Source organism: Ornithodoros turicata, chromosome 10 (assembly GCF_037126465.1).
Source record: "Ornithodoros turicata isolate Travis chromosome 10, ASM3712646v1, whole genome shotgun sequence".
In the NCBI taxonomy this organism is placed as follows: domain Eukaryota; kingdom Metazoa; phylum Arthropoda; class Arachnida; order Ixodida; family Argasidae; genus Ornithodoros; species Ornithodoros turicata.
Window position 1 is genome coordinate 24,996,080 of NC_088210.1, and position 20,300 is coordinate 25,016,379.

Genomic DNA, 20,300 nt, shown 5'->3' on the forward strand with positions numbered 1-20,300 from the left:
AACGTCATGCATAATCCCCTCCAATGTTAGCGTTTATTATACATCACATCCTGCTACACATGAGCATAGAGAATGAACATTTCTTCACCTTATATAAACCACTTCTCCCAAGTACACATCATTTACCGGTAGGAACCCTAATTTTGGGTTGTTCTGAAAATTTTCTTGAGGTTTTCTCGCTTTCTGCCTCACCGTTTGTGTGATCTCCAGATTCTTCCACGTTTTCCAGATGCTCTTCTTCCGGATTTTCAACCTGAAAACAAATAAAATTTGCCCGTGGCTCCTGCACAAAATTTGTACACGACATCGCTTACCCCATTTTCCTTAGAAGCCTCCTCAGTCTTAAGCTGCCATGTTGGAATGGAAGGAAAAGCTTTGGGTGTGTCTGGAAATTGTTTCCTGAAAGAGAAAGAATGTTCATCTTTAAAACTCAACAGTTTGGTTAGTTGTATTTGGTGAGTCCCAGAACTTTCCACACTGAACAAGTTCTAACAGAAGGAGACCGACACAATCAATACTACCAGATCACTAGAGTATGTATTAATAACAATTTCTGAAGACTGAGATGATGATTCTGAAGATGATGAGACTAGTCTCTGAAATTAGAGAGATCTGAAGTAACTATCTGCTTGCTGACTAGTCTGTTTAAAAACCTGATAGCCATCAAAGCCTTAACAAGAAGAAATAAAACAATTGGGAGGAGTTTCATTTTACTAATGAGACCAGAGTAGGTTGTGATTTCTAACAAGTGTATTGGTATATGAGTAGAACCAAGGCCAAGCTCGCAGCGAGGAAGATATCACCAGAAGTGTTGCAGCAATGCTCACCGGCTGAGCAGCAAGCCCTTGATGGATTGCACTTCAGATTTGAGGTCTGACAAGGCAGCATCATGCTTCACAGCATCAACAGACTCCTAAAAAGAGAGTGCTGTTATCCAGGGTCTCGAGGTATAGACGGATGTCGACATTACTGTTTCTCGAAGCATGCGTTGTTCATTTCCTAAGGACCCCTCCAAAGACTTCACTGCTTCTTTCAACTGTTGTACAGCTGCCGTTAGTGCGCTGACTTCTTGCAGAACTTTTGTAAGCTGGTCATCTTGCTTTATCCATCCCTTGTGGGACAAATATGGCTCAAGGTATTTCTAGATCAACCGTGAGAGAAAATAAAGATTGTTACTGAGTGATTTCGTGCTCAGACTCGAGATGCATATACAGCTCACCTTGTACAAATAATATACCCCGTAACAGGCAAATCCCAGAACAGCTGCTGTTGAAGAGATATCTCGAAGATAACTCCATATTGTCTGTTCTGAAAGATTCCAGATAACATTCTCATTTTAAAACCCATGTTTTGCAGTAAAAGTACTCCCCGTAAACACTACGTTTTAGTAGCGTGGCAAACCCCTTTTAGGTTCCAGCTTACCACGGGAGACCAGTTGAGGTGGTCTAAGCAGGAAATCTGACCAGCTAAAATGGCTCCAGCAGAGCTGGAGTTCATGTACAATTGGGTTAAGCTGGATAATATCCAGTTGAAAAGGTTCCAGCAGAACTGGAGTTCATGTACAACTGGTTTTAAGCTGGATAATACCCAGTTGAAAGGGTTCCAGCTGGATAATACCCAGTTGAAAGGGTTCCAGCTGGATCCATGGTTTCAGATGCATCCATCTGAGCTGGTCTATGCTGCAATTTGTTCCATAAGCCAGCTTAGGTGGAACCACTTGAGTTTCCAAATGAGTTTGTGATTTTTGACTGTGAATTCACACAATTCACATTTCGAGCAACTTTTATTCTGTTCAATTATGACGGAAATCTCTGAAACAATCCTTGCAACAAGAAAACAATCTTGACTTGTCCATAGAATTACCACACTTTTTTAGTATTAAGGAAGGAAATAGTGGTAAGTTTATTGGATGGCACTGATTACAGATACACACAGTTGCGAAATCCTCCTTCAACATAACAATGCTGTTTTAGCCAAGTTGATAACGTATGACGGCTCTCTTATGTCATGACTCCAATTCGCCCAAATAGAATAAACAAATGCACCCTATAGCATACATTGTCCTGGTAAACTGAACAATATACATCCTTAGTAGGTAGGCAGCCAGCATAGTTTTCGCACACAGGCACCCGGTTCTTGTATACTGGACGCTTACCTGCACCTGCGTATTGAACTGGAAGGGGGCGAGGAGGAAGTGGGGGAGGACCTGGTGCTGGAACCAGTGCCCTCTGGTCTGCTACAGTAGCTGTTGGTCGCGCCTGTTTTATGGCACAGTCAATTTCTTCATTTGTGAGGCCTGTTCCAAAACAGGACAGGGATTATAGTTTCACATTTATATGTCAGACTTGGTCGCTATAATGTTGTGTACTGACGCATGAAAGTCGTTACAACATTTTTGGTCACACATAACACTGCGTAGTAGTCAATATGCCACTGTATCACTTCTCCTCTATGTGTGTTAGTGCTGTGTAAAAAGGGGGTGCTTTCCTGAAGGAGCAGTGAACGGGACCTCAACAAGTTCTTTGCCTTTTGGCAGTAGCGTAGCGTGCAACAGATAACATTTGCTCTTGTGCAAGAACAACAATCATAGCTGACCCCTAGTGTGTGTATGTGTGTGTGCGTGAGAGAGAGAGATCATTGATATGCACACCCTCTAGAAACTACGAACACCTTCAGAGAGCCCTAGTGGTGGTGACGTCACTCAGTGACATAGACACATGGTCGCGTCCAAGGTCGCGCCACACCACTCATGGCTCCTTTTTTCTGGGCATATTTTGTAAACTCAACTGCGTTGTGACGCGACACCATACAGCGAAAATATTGTATGTGGCGGCTACGGATAGGCTTCTTGACGCCCTTGTCCTGTTGCTGATGTCACCCTAGCTTTGTCTTTCATGTTGGAGTAGAAGGACAGTTACCCTTTCTCAACAAGAACGCTCTTTTCTGGGAAATGGGGCTGCTCTGGATCTTGGGATTCTCCAAAAAGCGAACAGCAGTGGCTATCTGGAATAGAAAAACGATACTGCTAAGCCGACACTTGAGGTATGACTCGATATCCCATAGACGAAGGCACAGGTGGTTGCTTGTAGTCCTCACTTACAAGATCACTTCTGGGTTGCTGTGGTACTTCACTTGCTTCAGAACCTGGTGACACTCTCTCTGCTGATTCATCCTCCTCAGTATTAAGTGAAGGCTGCGCAGGTGAATTTACAGATCAAAAAGTGACGTATATCTCTTTGCAAAACTTCTCTACCTGCTTCACTTATGAAGCAGTCTACAGGAGCTCGCATTTTCTTTACACGTATCCCATGCATGGCTTCAAGATACTTATTTTTAGTCTGTCATCGACTACGTGCACTGTTTGGAAACAGTAAAAGCGGTGTTGCAGCCTTATACAACAATAAATTGTGTTTCCGTGTTTTCCTTACTCGTGATGGTTCTTCAGCAGGCCCGTGCGACGAGTTTTCCGCATTATCTTCAACCATTTGGCTAGCTTGTCAGAACTCTAGAGCGCACCTTTTTTTGCTCAAATTATAGCACCCATGAATGAACATCAACAACAGGATAGCAAAGAAAGAACGGAAAGATAGCTATCCAAAAGCAAAAAATCCTACAAACTACACTTTGACACAGACGCACACATGCATTGTGCGCATGCGCTACAGGCAGAAAGTCCGAAACTGTTTTTAGTACTATCAATATTTTCAACTGTGCTAATAAGGTCGTAAAATGCTCGTTCCGTATAACCCGTTATTTCTAAATCGAATTTATATCTACCTTGCGCGAATAACTGTTTCAAATTTTCAACTGAGGTTTTACGTGCGATGGTTACGTCAGTTTCGTAATCTTAAGGTCCCTCTGCGATAGGGACGACGGGGCCATCGGTAGGAAAGTAAATGCTCAGAGCTAATAGATATTGTCTTATAATCGCGATACCTTGAAGAGAATGGCAGAAGAGACAAGGATCAATGAGTGTGGGAAGGAGAACTAGTAATCTGGTCACATGATAATGACTTCTGAGGTAAGCTCTTCGGACGAGTGTATGGCCTTGAACAGTTACAATCATAATAGAAAACAGACAGACGTCAAACGGGAGCACGTTAGGCTTCGATTTTCGATTACGTCGACGAAACTGAAGTACATTACTGTTTGTATGAGAGCAGAATAGTTATAACGTGCCTCGGCTGTCGAAAACTAGTGTTCTCCACTGTACCTGTTACCTAAGCCACCTTGTCGCGGGAGGCAGTATCCGCGTTCTGTCACGATACTTTCACATTGTGCCTCTTCGATTGGTGTTATAGATCATACGTTCAAACATTGAGTCATACTCAAAGGATTCGAGGTTAGTCCTATCATCTCCAGCCGCTTACATGTGTCAACGATGTCTGCTTCGTAGGCCACAGTCTAGTTCGCGCTAGCCAGGATTTAAACAGCCCTGTAACGTATTCTAGCACGTCCTCCGTTTCTGTATGTTACCTTCCAGGTGATATCTTCGTTAACAGTACAAATTTCTGCTGTAATTGGGTCACATTAACTTCACGATGAGGGGCGACTTCACCGTCGTTCCCGATCTTCGCTATTTCCCTCTGGCATTTGTATAGTAATGAGGGAAGGTTTAGGGAGGAGGAAAAAATATTAATGGTATTGTTCTATGTTGCAGGACCTTGGAGGAAGACCCCACAAAGTGTGGAGTTGTGACAGACAAACAAGAAAATGTGTTGTAGTTTCTACCTTGGAAGATCTCCGTTTAAAAGGTAACGCAAAGGGGTTACAGCATGCTTACCAAACAAAGAGCTCTCATATATAGGTCCTCGAAAGCCAGTCACCTTATGTCAGTCAGAAACTGCAGAATTGCAGCCACTACTTTGACTTTACACAAACAGTTTGTGGTTGTCTCTGCTACTGAGCAGTGATTTGACACCACAAATGTGGGTAATATTTTAACTGGGTGAGCCTGTGAGTGCTGGTGTAACCATGCATTGAGAGCCCATGAAAACAGTGCCAAGACTGTCCTGGAAGGAGTACAGGGGACACTCACTCTCACGTTCCCAAAGCTTCATACCCTTCGGGGCTGGATGTGGCATTCAGCGAAGGGAGACTGGAGGGTACCGGTAGCATGTTATGTCGTGGGATCCTCCCAAGTACCCCTCCGTGCCTCACTTTAGAACGGGCAAACACCTGAGCATCGACGTACTCGTGTCAGTTTATTTCTGCCTCTGAACACGCTTGATTTTAAACACTTACTGGGCCCTGTAAACTGCAAGGATTCCAAGGAGGAAAAGGGTTGTTGCTGGTGTCAAACATTATTAGCACCTACACACTCTATAATAGACTATTTCATACTGTCAGAAACTCCACACTGATGTGTTAATTGCTCATGTGTGATGGTCCTATCTCATGGAAGTTTCATCACCACTCACAGTAAAACCCGATTTAGCACAGCTGCTCGGTATCTTCTGTTCATCTGAACTGCGAGGCGCATTTTTTTCTTTTTTTGCCGATATGACACAATCTTACGCTATTTTACAGCTCATGGTGTAAACCTGGATTTTTGCCCTGGACTTCCAGAAAAAAAAGAAAAAAAAAACATAAAAAGACATATCAACACAGAGTCATATATACATATTAGTCAAACTTGATTTATACCAAATGATCATAAAGGTGTGTGACAACAAACAGTTGTACAGTGTGGAATTGTTCAATAATTGTGCTTTTTTATTTTGTATACTATTCTGTCAAAATTGTATACAGTTTTAATACAAGTGTATCAAAATTGTATGTAAATCTCAGCAATGTAAATGTCAAGAGATTTTATATAGTCTTGAGAACAATCTCGCGGAAAACTTTCTCGGCAGTTGCTTCACTGAATGGAGGCATTTCTTGATGTTTAACTCTCGATAAGCATTCAGTAGCATGAAGACTGGCATTGTAAAACAAATGGTCTTTTGACGATAATCTGGGCTAGTTGTGCTTGAATTACAGCATCACTTTTCAGAATGTGCCCTTTTCCATGCAGGTGCTGCAAAACTTGGATACAGTAACTCATCAGAACTCAAAATCGTCCTTGAAATTGATGGCACAGAAGTGGAGGATGAAAATTACTTCCAGTTAGCAGAGAGAGACACAGTATTCCAGATGTTACAGCCAAATGAAAAGTGGTTGCCACCTGGAGTTGAGGCCCTTAGAGCAGGTAAGAACTATAAGCATAGCTCGAAGTACGAACGGTTGTAAGGTATAGACACGCAGTTTTGTAGCTCGTCGTTCACTGATCTGCACTTGGTATTTTAATTCATTTTGTATGATCCTTACATTTTCATTGTTACGTTGCTTCCATTACTTAAATTTGTGTTCCAGCATTGAATGCGTTCTTGGTGTCACTTTTGTTTTTCATGTAGCGTTGTATGTTACTGTTCTACTAAGATATGGCTATATCATTGATTACGTTTAATATATATATATATATTTGCTATTATTTTTGCACTTCTTTTTTTATTTTTTGTTACATCACAGCCTCTTGTTATCCAAATTCATGTGGGATTGTGTGTGTTTACGTAGAATGCATGTTCTGGTATTTTAGTTTATAGATCTCAGTAGATTGATTTGTAATTCATTACTTCTGTTGTAAAAGTTCCTTCAATAAAGATTTGTTTCAATTTTTATGTTTTGTCATTAAGTTTATTTACACAAACACATCAGCTGCATGGAGAATTTGTTTTGAATGTTAATGTGTCTGTTGTCGAGTCTGTGGTGTGACATAAGTTCATAACTAATGGAAGGGCACTAGCAAGGTGGAGGTGGGCCTGGGAGATTTTGGGTAATGACAGCACAGCTCTCCACATGTACACTGTGCTGTATATTCGAAACCTGCAGTTTCCAATGCATGCTTTACTATATGTATACCTTTAACGCACAAGCACCTAAGGTGAAAAAAGTGGCTTGCACAGTCCAGGAAGGCCCCAGTAATGGTAGCACACGACATATGAACCTTCTGCCATGAATTTATGAGGGAGCATTGCTGTGAAATTTTGGGGTGCCACATGCCCACTGTTCCCCTGTGATTGTCCCGCACAATATACAAGAAAACTGCACACTTCAGACTTTGTAGGTGAAAGCTTATGGAAGACTAAAAACAGCAGTGCAGAGCACCATAGAATGAGCGTAATTCCTTTACAAAAGGATGGCGAGAAGTATTTCTTGCTTTACAATTCATAATGTGCTCCACAGTAGAAACACAGTAATGTGCTACACAGTAGATGCACAGACACAGTAGAAATGCCTTTAAACACTTCAAAAGAAACACGCACTTGTGTAGGTGCCGAACGGGAATGTGTTAGGGTTGTGTAGGGTCCACATGCATGTTGCACATAGTATGCATGTCGTAACTGATACAGAAAAGGATGAGAGGGAAGCTGCCAAGTGACTAACAAGTTGTTCTGGTCCACTTCCTTACCCCTCAGCCATCACAGCAATACCTCGCATTGTCTGTGATGCCATAGCAACCCTTGAGCTTGTGGACATGCAGCCGTCGTGGAAGATCATGGACAACAAGGGTCGTGTCACTGTTGTGCTGCACTGGGATCAGCATGAAAGACACCACAGGCGCAGCCACGATCCAGGAATCATTCGTGTCGAAGTTTCATCTCAGGAAGTACAGACCACAGAAGAAGCAACCCCAGCAGTGCCAAGTGAACCACGTACTAGACTAACACTTGAAGGGCTGGGGCCGCGACCCATATCACGTAGCTTTCCTCGTGGATCGCGTGAAGTTAGCCCCGACCATGACCACACACTTTGTGATTTTCATTGTGCCGCGTTGCACGGCACGCATCAGATCCAGGTGAACAGGTCTGTGGCGACGTCGCCGATCCAGGAGTTCCCAAAGGGGTCCGTTCCCGGACCCTCGGGCCTACATCAGAGGGCTGCGATGGGGGGGCCTGCGAAGGGGCACGTGCGTTTCCTGGATGTCACCGAAGAGACCCGCATCCCTCCCAATGAAGAGTCTGAATCGGATACGGAAAACACGGCATGCGAAGAAGAGCAGCTCTCCGAGAGGTACCTACTCCTTGTGGATCAGCTGTCATTGGAGCAAGACCGGCATTTGAGTGTCAAGGATATTGGGATCATCTTGGAGCGCCTAGGATCGCGAATTGTTGATGTAGATCGCCTCGAGCGCGAGCGAGAAAGTGCTGGCATCCACAACTGGACCATCAAGGCCACACTTCGTGGAGAGGTGCTGAGGGAAATTGGAGTCATCTACAATGGACAGTACTATGGCATCATGGAACATCCAGGGTACTTTTGATAAGCAGCCCTCACTAAGCTGGCATAGGAGAAATCAAATTGGCCCTGTCATGCAAAAGTATGATGGACGCCTGCTTTGGACACCTCATGTTGCTGCTACTAGGCTGCTTGAAGCACGCGTGTAGCAACGCCTTCTGTCCAGTCCTTTTCATTTCACTTCATCTTTCGGTGTCGCATTTGTTTGCACCTCTGTTTTCTTGGTCTTTGTACGACGACTTTTTAAAAATTGTTCAACTGCTGGTACGTTGAGACTGATCTGTTCCACGCTACCGGTGAGTGAAGTTTGGCTTTGTCGGGCGTTCAGCAGCCGCTGAATTCCTCGTGCACACTATCTCTCCTGCTCCAACATATTCAGCTGCAAAGGACTCATCCTAGACTGTCTTGTCCACCCCCTACCCGTGCTCAATCTCGCAATGGTTTTCTCTTTTTTGTCTTCATATTCTCATGACATTGCAAAAGTCTCAAAGCTGAAACTTGACGTTCACTGCCACTATCCCTGCCACAATCCCTGCCATGCTTTGAGTTTTTATACTGCCAGCCATAAAGGGGAAAGGACTGGTACAACATTCATCCCATAATCTGTACCCGGACAGCACTTTTACTTTCCCAGCTTAGTTTCATCTGTGAAAGGACTGGCTGACTGTTTGTATTCCCGGGAGAAAAGCTCTGTTCTCCTCTGTTTGTGAAAGGCAACACTGATGAGCAATGTTCAAAAAAAGTGTCAACGGGAAAAGTACTCAAGGTGTGGTCTTCAAAGCTGAGCATGCCCTACGTAGCATGATATGAGTGCTATACTTGATGTGCGGGTTTGTTCTCCAAGAATATTTGTCAGAGACTTTGCCCACCACATTATTTTGCATTCAGTGCCCCCGTCATAGTTCTGGTTGAATGTACAAATACTATTGTCCCAGAGGGCTTCTGTTTGATGACACTACAATTTTGAAAGTTTGGACAAGCTCCGTAATAGGTTTGTACACCACACTTTCATAACATGCGTTTCATGTCAAAGGCTATCATTTTCACATAAGTTTGCTGTGTGTATACTCTATACAGTGAACTCCAATGATTTCAAGTGCAGTTGTAGATAGACGATTAAGTAGAAACTTAGATAACACTTTCTTAGTCAGGTTTGTCTACAGCTTTGAAATAGTCACACACACACTACAGGGGATGAAACGGAAAAGCAGAGAGAGTTAGTTTTTCCTATCTGAATATACTTAGTAAGGTTCAAGGTCTTTAAGATTGTCTGAGAACCTTGACAATTGCTCAAGGAAATTGTGGAAGCATTCTAGCTTTTCAGATTACCCGTTTCCTTTTTCTGTGCATGTATGTATGTATGTATGTGTGGGTGGGTGGGTGCGCTTGAGGATGTAATTTTTAGCTGTAACACTTGCAGGCTAGGCATCATGTATCCCCTGTTAATGAGACTCGCAGATATTATTATGCAGTAATTCTGTTTCTTCCGCGACAACTGCCATATCGACGCAGGTGAAAGAGCTTTGAAGTGCGCATGCAAATAGCAGAAAATATCTCCTGTATCGTCACATAGTACGGGCACCTTGTAAGCTTTGTCTCTCACTTTGCTTACAGTGTAAAGATGCCCTCTTTCAGTGTGTAGAAGAGTGGTAAACGTGGTTAAATGCAGACAAATAATGTTTGTAGGATACATGTCACTAGTCTCAGCAGGGCATCATCTTTTCCTGGTTAGAACCCATCGTAGGTACTAAGAGAAAAGGGAAAAAAAAAAAGATAAACTGCCATTAGGACTTGCTACTATACCATAGTTTTACGAACTGTACATAAGTGATAAATAATTTGGTATATGTACATGCATATACATATATCTGCATGTGTGTGTTCCATAAGATGTTGGCTGGCCGCAAAGGCGATGCAGGCTCAAAACGGATGATCATGGGCAGTAGTGGCTGAGAAAATGACCAAAAAGCTATTCATTAAGCGAAGGAGATTAGCACTTGTGCAAGTACAAGCAATCTTACTTATTACATACCAGTGGTCTGTCCAGAATCGCAAGCACGTAGGGTGTTGCAAAAAATTCGGGAAAGCCATTTCCTTTTACAGTTGTGTTAAAGTTGTAACTGTTTTATGTATTGTTGCCCATATGTGTCTGAAGGCCTCCCTCCCCCTTGTAGGGGGTGCACAGGAAAGAAAGGAGGGGTTGTTGCCCAACAGTTTGGGAGGGGGGGATCTGGAAAAACAACAACAACATGGATGTGGAAATAATCCACTGCAAAAATGCAAAACTACTGTGCAGACCTCGACCTCATTCCTGTATTTAACTAAGTTCTTCTTGTACATGTGTGAATATTAGTACTCTTCTCGTTCAACAGTAGCATGTTTTTTCCCGACTACTATTATCCGTGAAAAATTCCTTTTCAGCTTGTATATACACATGCATATACATGTATGTATACATGTGCATATGTATGTAACCATGTAATTGAATGTCCATGTAAGCTTAAATAATATGCATAGTGAGAGAGATACCTGGAAGGCGAGACATGGCACACACTAGGACCGGGAACTACATTTTAGCTGGAAACTGCGTAATATGCATTATTTTACATTAGTGTCTTAATATTTCACGCACAGTCAACGTTCTGTTGCTCTGTTGTTTGTCATACTGCCCGAAAGATATAGGTGGTTTGTGGTCACGACGTGGATGCCAGACAATGTGACAGTGGTTGTTTAACCATGATATGTGTCGGGTGACAGCTTCGATCATGGATAGCAATGTCATGGTTCATAGTCATTACTGAACGTGCAGTATTAGTGTCAAGGTTGTTTACAAATGCTGTTGTAAGAGTTGATTGAACAAGCAGGTTTTGACTCGAAACTGCCACAAGTAATTTAGTATGCACTTAAAGGAGCGGTGAAAGACCCTTCCAGAATCTTTTTTTTCTTCTTTCTTTTTGACTGCAGCAGGTTGCCTAGAAACGAGTATTGAAAGTGGTGAATGTAACTGACTCGTAGCGTGCGCAAGAGGTCTTTGATGCAGACACGTTCCAAAAGTCCCTCAACTCCTTCAAAGAGCCCGTACGAGAGTGAGTGAGGTTGATGCCACTGGGACTAGGACCCAGTGGGAAAGCCGATCGGGTGGGTCGCTCATACCACGCTGCTTTGCACAGGGCTGATTTTTAGAGAGCGTGATTTTTAGAGAGAGAGAGAACTGCACGGCGGGGAAAAAAGAAAAGTTCTTGTGTGGTTGCTCCTGAGGGACCGCCAGATTAATGAACGAGGTTTCTTTCGAGCAATCATAAGTGTCATTTCACTGCTCCTTTAATACGTTTCTTTTGCATGTACTGCCAATCAGACTGCCCAGCTGTAACCTCTTGCATTACTTGACATGACCTTTGATGGGAAGAAGCTTGTTTGAAACTGAGGCTGTAGTACCGAACGTACTTATCACATCCCCAAGTGGCCGCAGTTAACTGCAGTTTTAAGGAGAAGAAAATGCTGCGTTTAAAAGGCCTCAGTTTCGAGCAGGCTTCTGAAAGGGTGCGTAGGCATCTCCCCAACGTGGTACACTAGGGACCAGGAATAACGATCATTCAGTCCCAGTAGTGTGCCACAATTAGGATGCATTTTATATAGCAAGTCATGTAAGTGTGAGTGACCGTAGTTTACATTTAGGGAGACCAGTAGTGGATACTGGCCCTTTGACTGTGCTTAATATTGTGTTGAAAATACTCCAATGTATGCCATTGCACTGATACTGGCGTCTCATAACCTGTTCAGCATCATTCTCCAATGCTGCCATAGTTTTGCACATGGTTTCCTTCGAGACACATTCGGTTCGGTATTTTGGCCTTTGTAGATAACACACTAATGACTGGGAAACAAGGCTATGAGTTTGGGGTGCACATTTTAGCCGAGGCAAAGCCTGGTGAGCGTATTTCTTTTTGGCCGATCTTTTTAAATCTACGAATACCAAAATTTCTGTCTTGCAAACTGCACAGTCACCCGAAGAAATCAAGGCATCAGGTGCTCGGATCTTGTGTGCTCTCGCGTAGAGCCAGGCTGTTCGTACATACTGTGAGCCGTAGGAATTGTAGATCCAAACCAATGCAAGCAGATTACAGGCAGTCAGCAGAATGTACCATCGCAAGAAAAGCTTTTCTAGCCCAACTGATGATGGCACATTTAATGGTCCTTCGTGTAGATCATAAATGGGTAATATAATAGTGCACTTTCATTTGAACGTCAAGGTCCGTATCATGTGCATACCTCTGGTGGCATTGTAGCATTGTGCGTATCACTCCAAACGCCTTGGTTACATGTGGGTACACATGGGTACCTTTGGGTACACATGGGGAGTGATGATGCACTTTGGCTCTTGTCTGTCTGCACCTAGAGGTGGATCACATCGGTGATGTCACAGTTAAGCAATTATTTAATGCACTGCTTTGGAAGTGTCCAGGAAACTCGTTTTCCTCAAGCATTGTTCTTTGGCTTGTGCAGTACAGTGTGAAGGTGCAGTACATTTCACTCTCTCCATGCGGAGTATGTTTGTCTTTGTGTGCCAGTAGTTCACTAATGGCATATTGTCGTGCTTTCATCACCATACACAGCCAGGAGTTTGCCTGGAAAGTACCTGAGAATGTTTCTACTTGTAAAGAAATATATATATACTATATAAATATATATATATATATATCTGTTTCAAAGAAGAATGTGACTCACATCCATGGTGACCCTTCTACTGTTTGTACATCACTTCTTACAAAATATTATTGCAGCTGAGGTTTGTAGTCGCCAATGGAATTTCATTAGGATGTTGTTACGTGTGCATTAGGCTGTTCTATTGTTATTGCTGCATAAGTTACTATTGAATGTAGCTGTAACTAGCGTTCCCTTTCCCCATCCATCCCCAATGAACATAAAAAATAGGGCTGTGCAAATATGCAATTTTTAATTCCATTGAAATACTTCTCCTATTTCCATGTAATTTTGGAGCAGCCTGTACAGATGTGCTATTTGACTTGTCGCAAGTATAAGTGTGTCTACCATAAGAAATGTAATGTGGAGGATGACGGAAAGAAACGACAAAAATGGCATTGTTATTGGCATAGACGTTTTCCTCCCCTAGATGAATAGGGACTATCGATCTGCTTTTATCCATCATTCGGTGGGCTAAACTTCCTCTCACATTCGCTATAGCTTATATCTCTTTGTATGTACAACTCTTTTGCAATCCAGTGTGTTGGGATTGTGTCTTTTTTTTTCTTTCTTTTTGTTTTTTTTTTAAGCGAGCGGTACTCGAAGCTCCCTAAGTCTAACACTACAGTATTATTCTTGCCCATTTTTTTCTGTGTCATCTTATCCTGCTTCACCTCCATAATTGATATTGGAACTTTGTAAGTTTGTCATTCACACAGCCCTGCAATAGTAGCATTTGGCCAGTATGCCCTTAACGTACCGACAATAAATGACAAAAAGCGGAAGTAACCAAACGCACCTTGGCAACAGATCATTGAGGTGCTTTCAGTATCACTGTAGGCAGGCGACATGGCAGGTGACATGAGTGGCACAAGTTGATAATGTGTGTAAGTTTTGTTCCACTGTGTTGGTTGGGACTCAGGAATGTTAAGAATACCTCAGGCGCACTGCAGAGTATGCCGTGTTACTGTTGTCGAAGTGGAACAGTGCCAAACAAGTCTTCCAAGATAGCGCATGAAGCCTTGCAAACGTTGTAGAAACTGGGAACACTCAGTGCTCGGACCCTTTTGTTTCTCCTGTTTTTTATGCACAGTGTAACTTGTAATCAAATATGGCCAAGGTTAAAAAGGTCGCAAGAAGTTGTTACAAGTGAACTAACGGGTGTTCTAGATGTTAGAATGGCACACGATAAATGTCTGATTCCTTGCTCTGTGTAGCTGTGGTAGCGATTACTTGTTTGTAAAATGTTGTTTTAAAAAGAATGCCACTGTATTCTGGTACAGTCAGCAGAAACGCAAAAACTGAATTGCGCTATAGCTACGGTTGATCAGTGGTGCCCGAGACATGGCTGCACGTTCAGCTTTGTTGCATTGTGGCAAAGTGGAATTGCTCTTCGTTCAAAAACGAAATACTAGGACAATAACAGGCATGGGAACAGAGTGTCGCTTGCAGTTGGGCATAATTTTTGGGAGAGGGATAGGCACTACACCTGAGGGAGAGGGCGTAGTGCAAAGCACAGAAGTTCTTAAGATACGTCATTTACGGACGATGTCCTTGGGCCAGCCCGTTTCCCATAATGTGAGACGAGTCCTCGGTACATTTCCTTGACTTTCCTTACTTGAGAGAGTACGAGTTCATGATTTTTGCTTCTGAACACAACTAAACATCAATACAAGGCTATTATAACTCCAGCAGGAATCTCTACATCTGCAACTTATTAGCACTGAAGCAACCTGAAGAGCAAATGCTAGATGTCCGTATTCTTAGCACAGCATTTCATGTATTCTTGAGAGCTGGATATTTTGATCATAGGCATGGGCATTCTGAGAGGGGGAGCTCCAAGATCACCTGTGGAAATTGCACGCTCTTTACTCTCGGGTCATCATGATTTATACTCGGATATTGTCATAGTACTCTGAATCTTATCCACCGGATCAAAGGATTCGTTCTTCATCATTCTGTTATACGGTATCTATTGATTATGTGCTTTGCCCCCCCCCCCCTGGAAGCTCTTCGTCCTCCCCTGGAAAAAAGTCGTGGGAACACCCACGATCGAAGGGGGCTACCCGCCGATGCCAAGTTGATGACTAGCTAACACTCACTAGCAATGAAATAACTGAAATGACCACCCTCAGGCAATGCATTTACAGCCGCTTATCTCTCCTTAACAGTCAGTACCCCCCCTCAGGGGCGTAGCCAGGAGGAGTTTTGGGAGCTCCCCCCCCCCCCCAAAGAAATTGTACATTTAGTAGTGCATTTGGGGAATGGAAAATGGGACGTGAAATCCTCCTCCACATGTATAGTTCTCATAGTTCCCGTTGGTCCCATCCCAACATATTTTTCTGGCTACGCTACTGGTGCCCCTGTTTTTCCAACAGTAGCAGTCCCTGTCTGAGGGAGACTTTTAATTTCTTGCTCAAATACAGATGCATGTTTGATCCCTAATCTCTCACAAAGAGCAACTCATTCTCCCAATGCTTGTTATCATAGACGTGGATATTCATAAATGTGTGCATGTTTGTGAAAGTGCATTTCGATGTATTGGCAAACATGAATGTGAGTCACCACTTCTAGTAATAAGTATTTAATTTATCTAAATGTGTACAGAGGAATGCCACAAACTGTGTACTCTGAGATGTTTTTACTCTCTTAGGCCTTCTGGTTTTGTGTCAGAATGTTAGTAACTGCTTCCACCTAGAAATATTTCTTTGTGTGGGTGGATCCACATGTGCTTCATTCATTGTACTGAAGCTTTGTCAAAAATGGTGGCTGGAGTTGTGTTTGAGTCTGGAGGGAAAACATTATTACTTCCAGTGTAGTGAAGGGGCAGAAGAATCATCCAATCTATGCCACAAAGAAGAGCAACTTGTTTAGAAGGACCCATATTGTTTATATAACACATTAATTCTATGCATGATTTGCAAATTGGCACAAGTCTTTTACAGACTGCAAAGGCACTGTTTATGCAACTCAGATTTTGCTAACATTATTTCACATTTTGCAGAGTAGCTTGGATTGAGATGGTGTTACTTAAGGTTTGAAAGTAACACCTTAAACAGTTTTGTGCTCATTTAACATATCTCTAACTTAGTAAAGCAGACCACACCCCCGTTTTGTAGTCATTAACGTGGATGTTGGGACGTTTGCGGTCGAAAGTATTTAAACGGCATAAATCCGCAATTTTACTGGAGAATGTATACTGCTGCAGTAATTAAGAGCTAGTTACAATGTGACCTATTTGAAATATTGAAGTTTAGAGATAGTAGACTGGCACAGCATGCACTATCAATATGAACAGAGAACACTGTAGGCAAATATCTCAAGTTACTTTCATCATTGTTCTGCCCATAGTGCACTATCTACAATTGCGCAAAAAAAAGTGTTGGACTAAACAAGCCAAGTACGTGTTGAGATTGCCTCCAAGTGCCTGCAAGAAACATTGTCGCCTTTGGGTTACATCCCAAAGCAGGCCAGCGTGCAAAGTGTAAGACGAGGTAGATCTGTGGATGTTTTGCGTGACATTGTTTTTTCGAGATCATTAAGATGGTACGGTAAAGGGTAGGGGTAATTTCTGTGCATGACAGTGCCAAAATTTAAAAAGTTACAAGCCCCAAAAAGATGAAACCTGGCACATGTGTTGTGTTGGCCTGTACTGAAATCAAACTTTGGTAGCAGACCGTCATGGCAGAGTTACATATTGGTATGTTGTTGGCCAATTTATGAATGTTCTCTGGTTAGTCCATTGAATTTGCAGCGATATAAAGCACATTTGTTAACATGCAGTAAGTACCTATTGGCACTCACAAGCAGACAAATACACTGCAGGTTATTGTACTATCCACCCTGTTTGGGTATTATGCCCAGATGTGTATTTCTATGCCCGTCTGTGACTGTGGTGATATGCATTTTCTCCAGGGACGAAGAAGTTACTGTTAATGATTTACTGCGAGCACATGGCACTTTGTTTGCATTGAAGCAGTTGCCAAATGTAACAGATTATGTTGCCCCTTGTACAGGGAATCACTGCCAGATGACATGGACTGCCAAAGCTTTCCCTTGACTATGTATACAATCTTTGTACGACTTCCTGAGTTCACTGTGCTACCTCTTCACATGTTATGTTGGTAGTCAGGTACACTTTGTTAGCTGAGGGTATGAGAACAAGTGAGTTGCCAAAGTTGGTCTGTATAACGTGTCAAATTATTTGCATCTACGTTGGGTCCTCCATTTTATAGTATATATATATAGTTACAACTGGAAGGAGGGATGCAGTGTTAAATGGGAATTATATACCAGATAACCTAATAAAAGTGAATAGACTTGTGTTACGAACCCACTTTGTTCCTCTTGAATTGTTCCGCACAAGTCGCGTTGCTGCGTAGGTTACCAAAGTCAACCAGGCCAAAAGTTTTGCCTGAGATAGGGGCAATATTGATTAAATTTGATCAGTTTGACATGCTCCATCTCTTTATGGGAGTGTGCACCTCGCACCACCAACCCACAGCTGCAAGATGTGGGCTGGGGCCGGAGAGTTATTTCGGCTTTTGAGTACCAACATCATAAGTTCATCTGTCACAATGGCACATATGCCTACAATGAAAACAAAAAAATATTATGCAATATGTGGCCTACTAACTTCCTCATGAAAGCATGTGCCAGCAACAGAAGAAACAAGCACAGCCCCTGTGTAACACCACTTCATGCATTAATGGACTCATTGATTCCTAATTTAGAGTCTCCATTGTTTCTTATTTCAGGAGATGAAACAGATTATGAAAGCCACAAGTTGCCAGCAATGGTTAGTTGCAGTGACCCAGTTGTCCTTCTAAAGTACCTTGAAAAGGATATTGCCAACTTACTCCTGTTCTCTAGCAAACAGGTCGAGGTAATCAAAGACCAAACCCCATTCTCTTCATTTATGTGTTTGGCTCTTAACCAGCAGATTGAATGAATCACTTGAATTATTTTACTCGCATTCATTCATATCAGATTGTGAGCAGAATCCCCATCGACTCGTTAGACCCACAACAGTTCAACCTTGCCTTTGCTGAAGCTGTCATCGAGGCATGTGAGAAGTTGGTGCTTGAAAAGCAGAACGCTGAAGATGCTATCAACTTCTACAAAAATTTAACGAAAGAAAGTGACGAGGTTGATTCCAGTGCCAAAGAACTCAGGTGATACAAGTACATTTCATATGATCCACATAGAAATGAAAACAAAAAACAAAAACAAGTGGGCCCTCCTGTGTTACAGAAATGCAGAACAGGCGTCCAAAACAACCGACAGCTTGGTTGTGTCTGCTGACGAAAATGCATCCACGGCATTTGAGGCTATCGAGAATATAAGAAAGTGGCAAGGAGTAAATAAAGATTCAGGGAAAGGTCCGCCATTATTGTGTTCTGTTTCGCATGTGAAAAGTTCCTTCTGACACAGAGCGTGTCTCCATGTTTTAGAACCAGCACCAAAACGACCAAAGCCGTCGCCGTGAAATCTCAAGGCAATCGCTTTCCATCACCAGGTCAGTAACGACAAATCTGTGCATGAGGAATGATAGTGATATTTATGTACACGACAAATACGGGGCTTACAGAGTGTGAAAGCCAACAGCAGCGGCGTTAAAATGACTCTTCTCCTTGCCGTATTTTTGCAAACATTTGCCCGAGCATTTGATTGCAGAGGGCAGCATACGGATTCATTTGGACAACTTGTGTCTGAGCAAACGGACTTCCGAGTTTCGCAGCTTTCTTGAAGTCCTCCAACGCTTCTTCATTTCTTTCTTTGAGGCGATACAGGAGTCCCCTCTGGCACAAAGCTTGACGGGCAACAAGACCTTGTCCATCACTTAGGTTGATGGCATTGTTAAGATCTTCCATGGCACCTGCACGTAATCATTGACTCGTGGAGCATTTGGATAGCAGACGGCAGTGACGATCTTACCTTCGACGTCCCCTTTGAAACGTAATGCCTGAGCACGGTTATTAAATGCAGAAGCTCTCTTTGGAGCGAGCTCAATGGCTTTAGTGAATATCTGAACAGATTTTTCTATTTCTCCTTTCTCCGCAGCTTCAACACCCTGCGTTTCCAAGTCTCGAACTGCCTCCATGTCATCATCATCATCGCCTGTAAATGTCACCATGAGCACTTAACGCGTCACATCATAAAATATCACAAAGTGAGACCAAAGCACTGTCTCTGGAGAAACAAGACACATAGGCTCTATTGCAAATGCAACAGAACTACTGTCACCCGCTGCACCGCACCAGACATCTCATTGCAGAATAAACATCACTGCTGAACAGGATCTGTCTTTCTTTCAACTTGACTTAAAGGGGCACTACACTCGAAAAATGTGTCCTCGATTTGTCCTGCCGCGTCAAGATGCGCGACAAATGCGGGTCGGCCTCCCGTTGGTCTCCGCAAGCAATTACCCGCTGTGATTGGTCGAGAGGAGAGTCTTTAAAACAAAGAGAGGAATCAGCTGGAATACAGTTCCGACATGCGTGGTAATTGGCGAGATAGGGGTTTCTCAGCAGCCAGGTTTGACATATATGCTGTGCCTTGCAACACACGTTGGAATAATTTACGCTGTTCGCTGGTAAATGCGCACATCCTGTAGTGACATGATGGCAGAAATCTATCTCGGACCTTACGTACCTCGATTTTCGACTTTTTCCGATTCTTCGTCGACGGGAACAATTCCTAGCTCAGCATAGAGAGGATTAAATATCGCCTCCAAAACAGCCCGATCGTTCGCGGTAGCCATTTGCCTGCACGACGCAAACGCACGTCCGACACTGGGAGAGATGGGAGAGATCTTGATGGGCAACTTTCCTTTCTTCGCTCAAGGCAAGAAAGTTGGCGCTTATCTCATTCTCTAATCATGATTTGGAGCTGCGCTCATGCGTCACTGAGTGGTGGAGTTATCGCATACTTTCAGAGTAGAAAAAGTGCGCGCGCTCTGGGGGGCTTGAGAGATCCAGTAGTCTCTCTCTCTCTCTCTTTTTTCAATCCTGCGTACTCAGGCCCTCAGGCTGCAAGTGACCAGTGCCGTTATGGTGTGTTCTCCGTGTTCTTCCATCACATCGTCTAGACCACAGTCACGGATAGCGCACTGACTTCCCACCTCTCATGAGCACGTGCCAAGACAGCGCCAAGAAGGCCTGCTGGGTGCTTCCTCTCTCTCTCCTTCGCTCCAGGAGACGTGGCCTAATGGTGGTGGAGGCATTGCCGTTTGCCTGATGGTATAGCATACTGCTCAGGGGGATCGTCCCTCCTGGGACTACTTCATTCGACTCCATTGGGAACTGAGGGCTATCTGCCTT

General features: G+C 43.2%; 3 protein-coding genes and 1 long non-coding RNA gene across 8 annotated transcripts in view; 1 reads left to right on the forward strand and 3 right to left on the reverse strand.

The window, feature by feature from the left end:
• LOC135371179 (uncharacterized sugar kinase YegV-like) overlaps window positions 1-20,300 on the reverse strand; it is a 39,235-nt gene that overhangs the window by 9,731 nt on the left and 9,204 nt on the right. For 2 of the 4 annotated variants that reach the window (XM_064605237.1, XM_064605236.1), the window contains exons 4-11: window positions 3,101-3,193; window positions 2,919-3,003; window positions 2,156-2,296; window positions 1,220-1,308; window positions 971-1,141; window positions 828-913; window positions 315-399; window positions 193-253 (exon numbers count right to left, since the gene is read on the reverse strand). In XM_064605237.1, coding sequence (XP_064461307.1) covers window positions 193-253; window positions 315-399; window positions 828-913; window positions 971-1,141; window positions 1,220-1,308; window positions 2,156-2,296; window positions 2,919-3,003; window positions 3,101-3,193 — 811 coding nt within the window. Of the gene's footprint in view, window positions 1-192; window positions 254-314; window positions 400-827; window positions 914-970; window positions 1,142-1,219; window positions 1,309-2,155; window positions 2,297-2,918; window positions 3,004-3,096; window positions 3,194-3,428; window positions 3,677-20,300 lie in introns of those variants that run through there. The other 2 variants (XM_064605239.1, XM_064605238.1) reach the window with 2 other exon arrangements.
• Window positions 3,832-19,130, forward strand: LOC135371184 (DNA fragmentation factor subunit alpha-like). 2 transcript variants are annotated; one of them, XM_064605243.1, is made up of 8 exons: window positions 3,838-4,021; window positions 4,661-4,754; window positions 6,017-6,190; window positions 17,736-17,863; window positions 17,968-18,152; window positions 18,232-18,359; window positions 18,432-18,496; window positions 19,042-19,130. In XM_064605243.1, the coding sequence occupies exons 1-7, from the start codon at window positions 4,004-4,006 to the stop codon at window positions 18,464-18,466; spliced, it is 762 nt and encodes a 253-aa protein (XP_064461313.1). In that variant the 5' UTR covers window positions 3,838-4,003; the 3' UTR covers window positions 18,467-18,496; window positions 19,042-19,130. The 2 variants fall into 2 exon arrangements, with proteins under 2 accessions (XP_064461314.1, XP_064461313.1); XM_064605244.1 differs by lacking the exons at window positions 17,736-17,863; window positions 17,968-18,152; window positions 18,232-18,359; window positions 18,432-18,496; window positions 19,042-19,130 and adding an exon at window positions 7,458-17,729 and having other exon boundaries at window positions 3,832-4,021.
• LOC135371189 (uncharacterized) lies at window positions 5,620-10,776 on the reverse strand. The gene is made up of 2 exons (XR_010415533.1): window positions 10,130-10,776; window positions 5,620-10,024 (listed from the first exon to the last, which is right to left on the reverse strand). It is a non-coding gene; the product is annotated as an uncharacterized LOC135371189 (long non-coding RNA).
• Window positions 18,522-20,099, reverse strand: LOC135371187 (tetratricopeptide repeat protein 36-like). The gene is made up of 3 exons (XM_064605246.1): window positions 19,633-20,099; window positions 18,916-19,098; window positions 18,522-18,856 (listed from the first exon to the last, which is right to left on the reverse strand). Exons 1-3 carry the CDS (start codon window positions 19,739-19,741, stop codon window positions 18,594-18,596), a joined length of 555 nt encoding a protein of 184 aa, XP_064461316.1. The 5' UTR covers window positions 19,742-20,099; the 3' UTR covers window positions 18,522-18,593.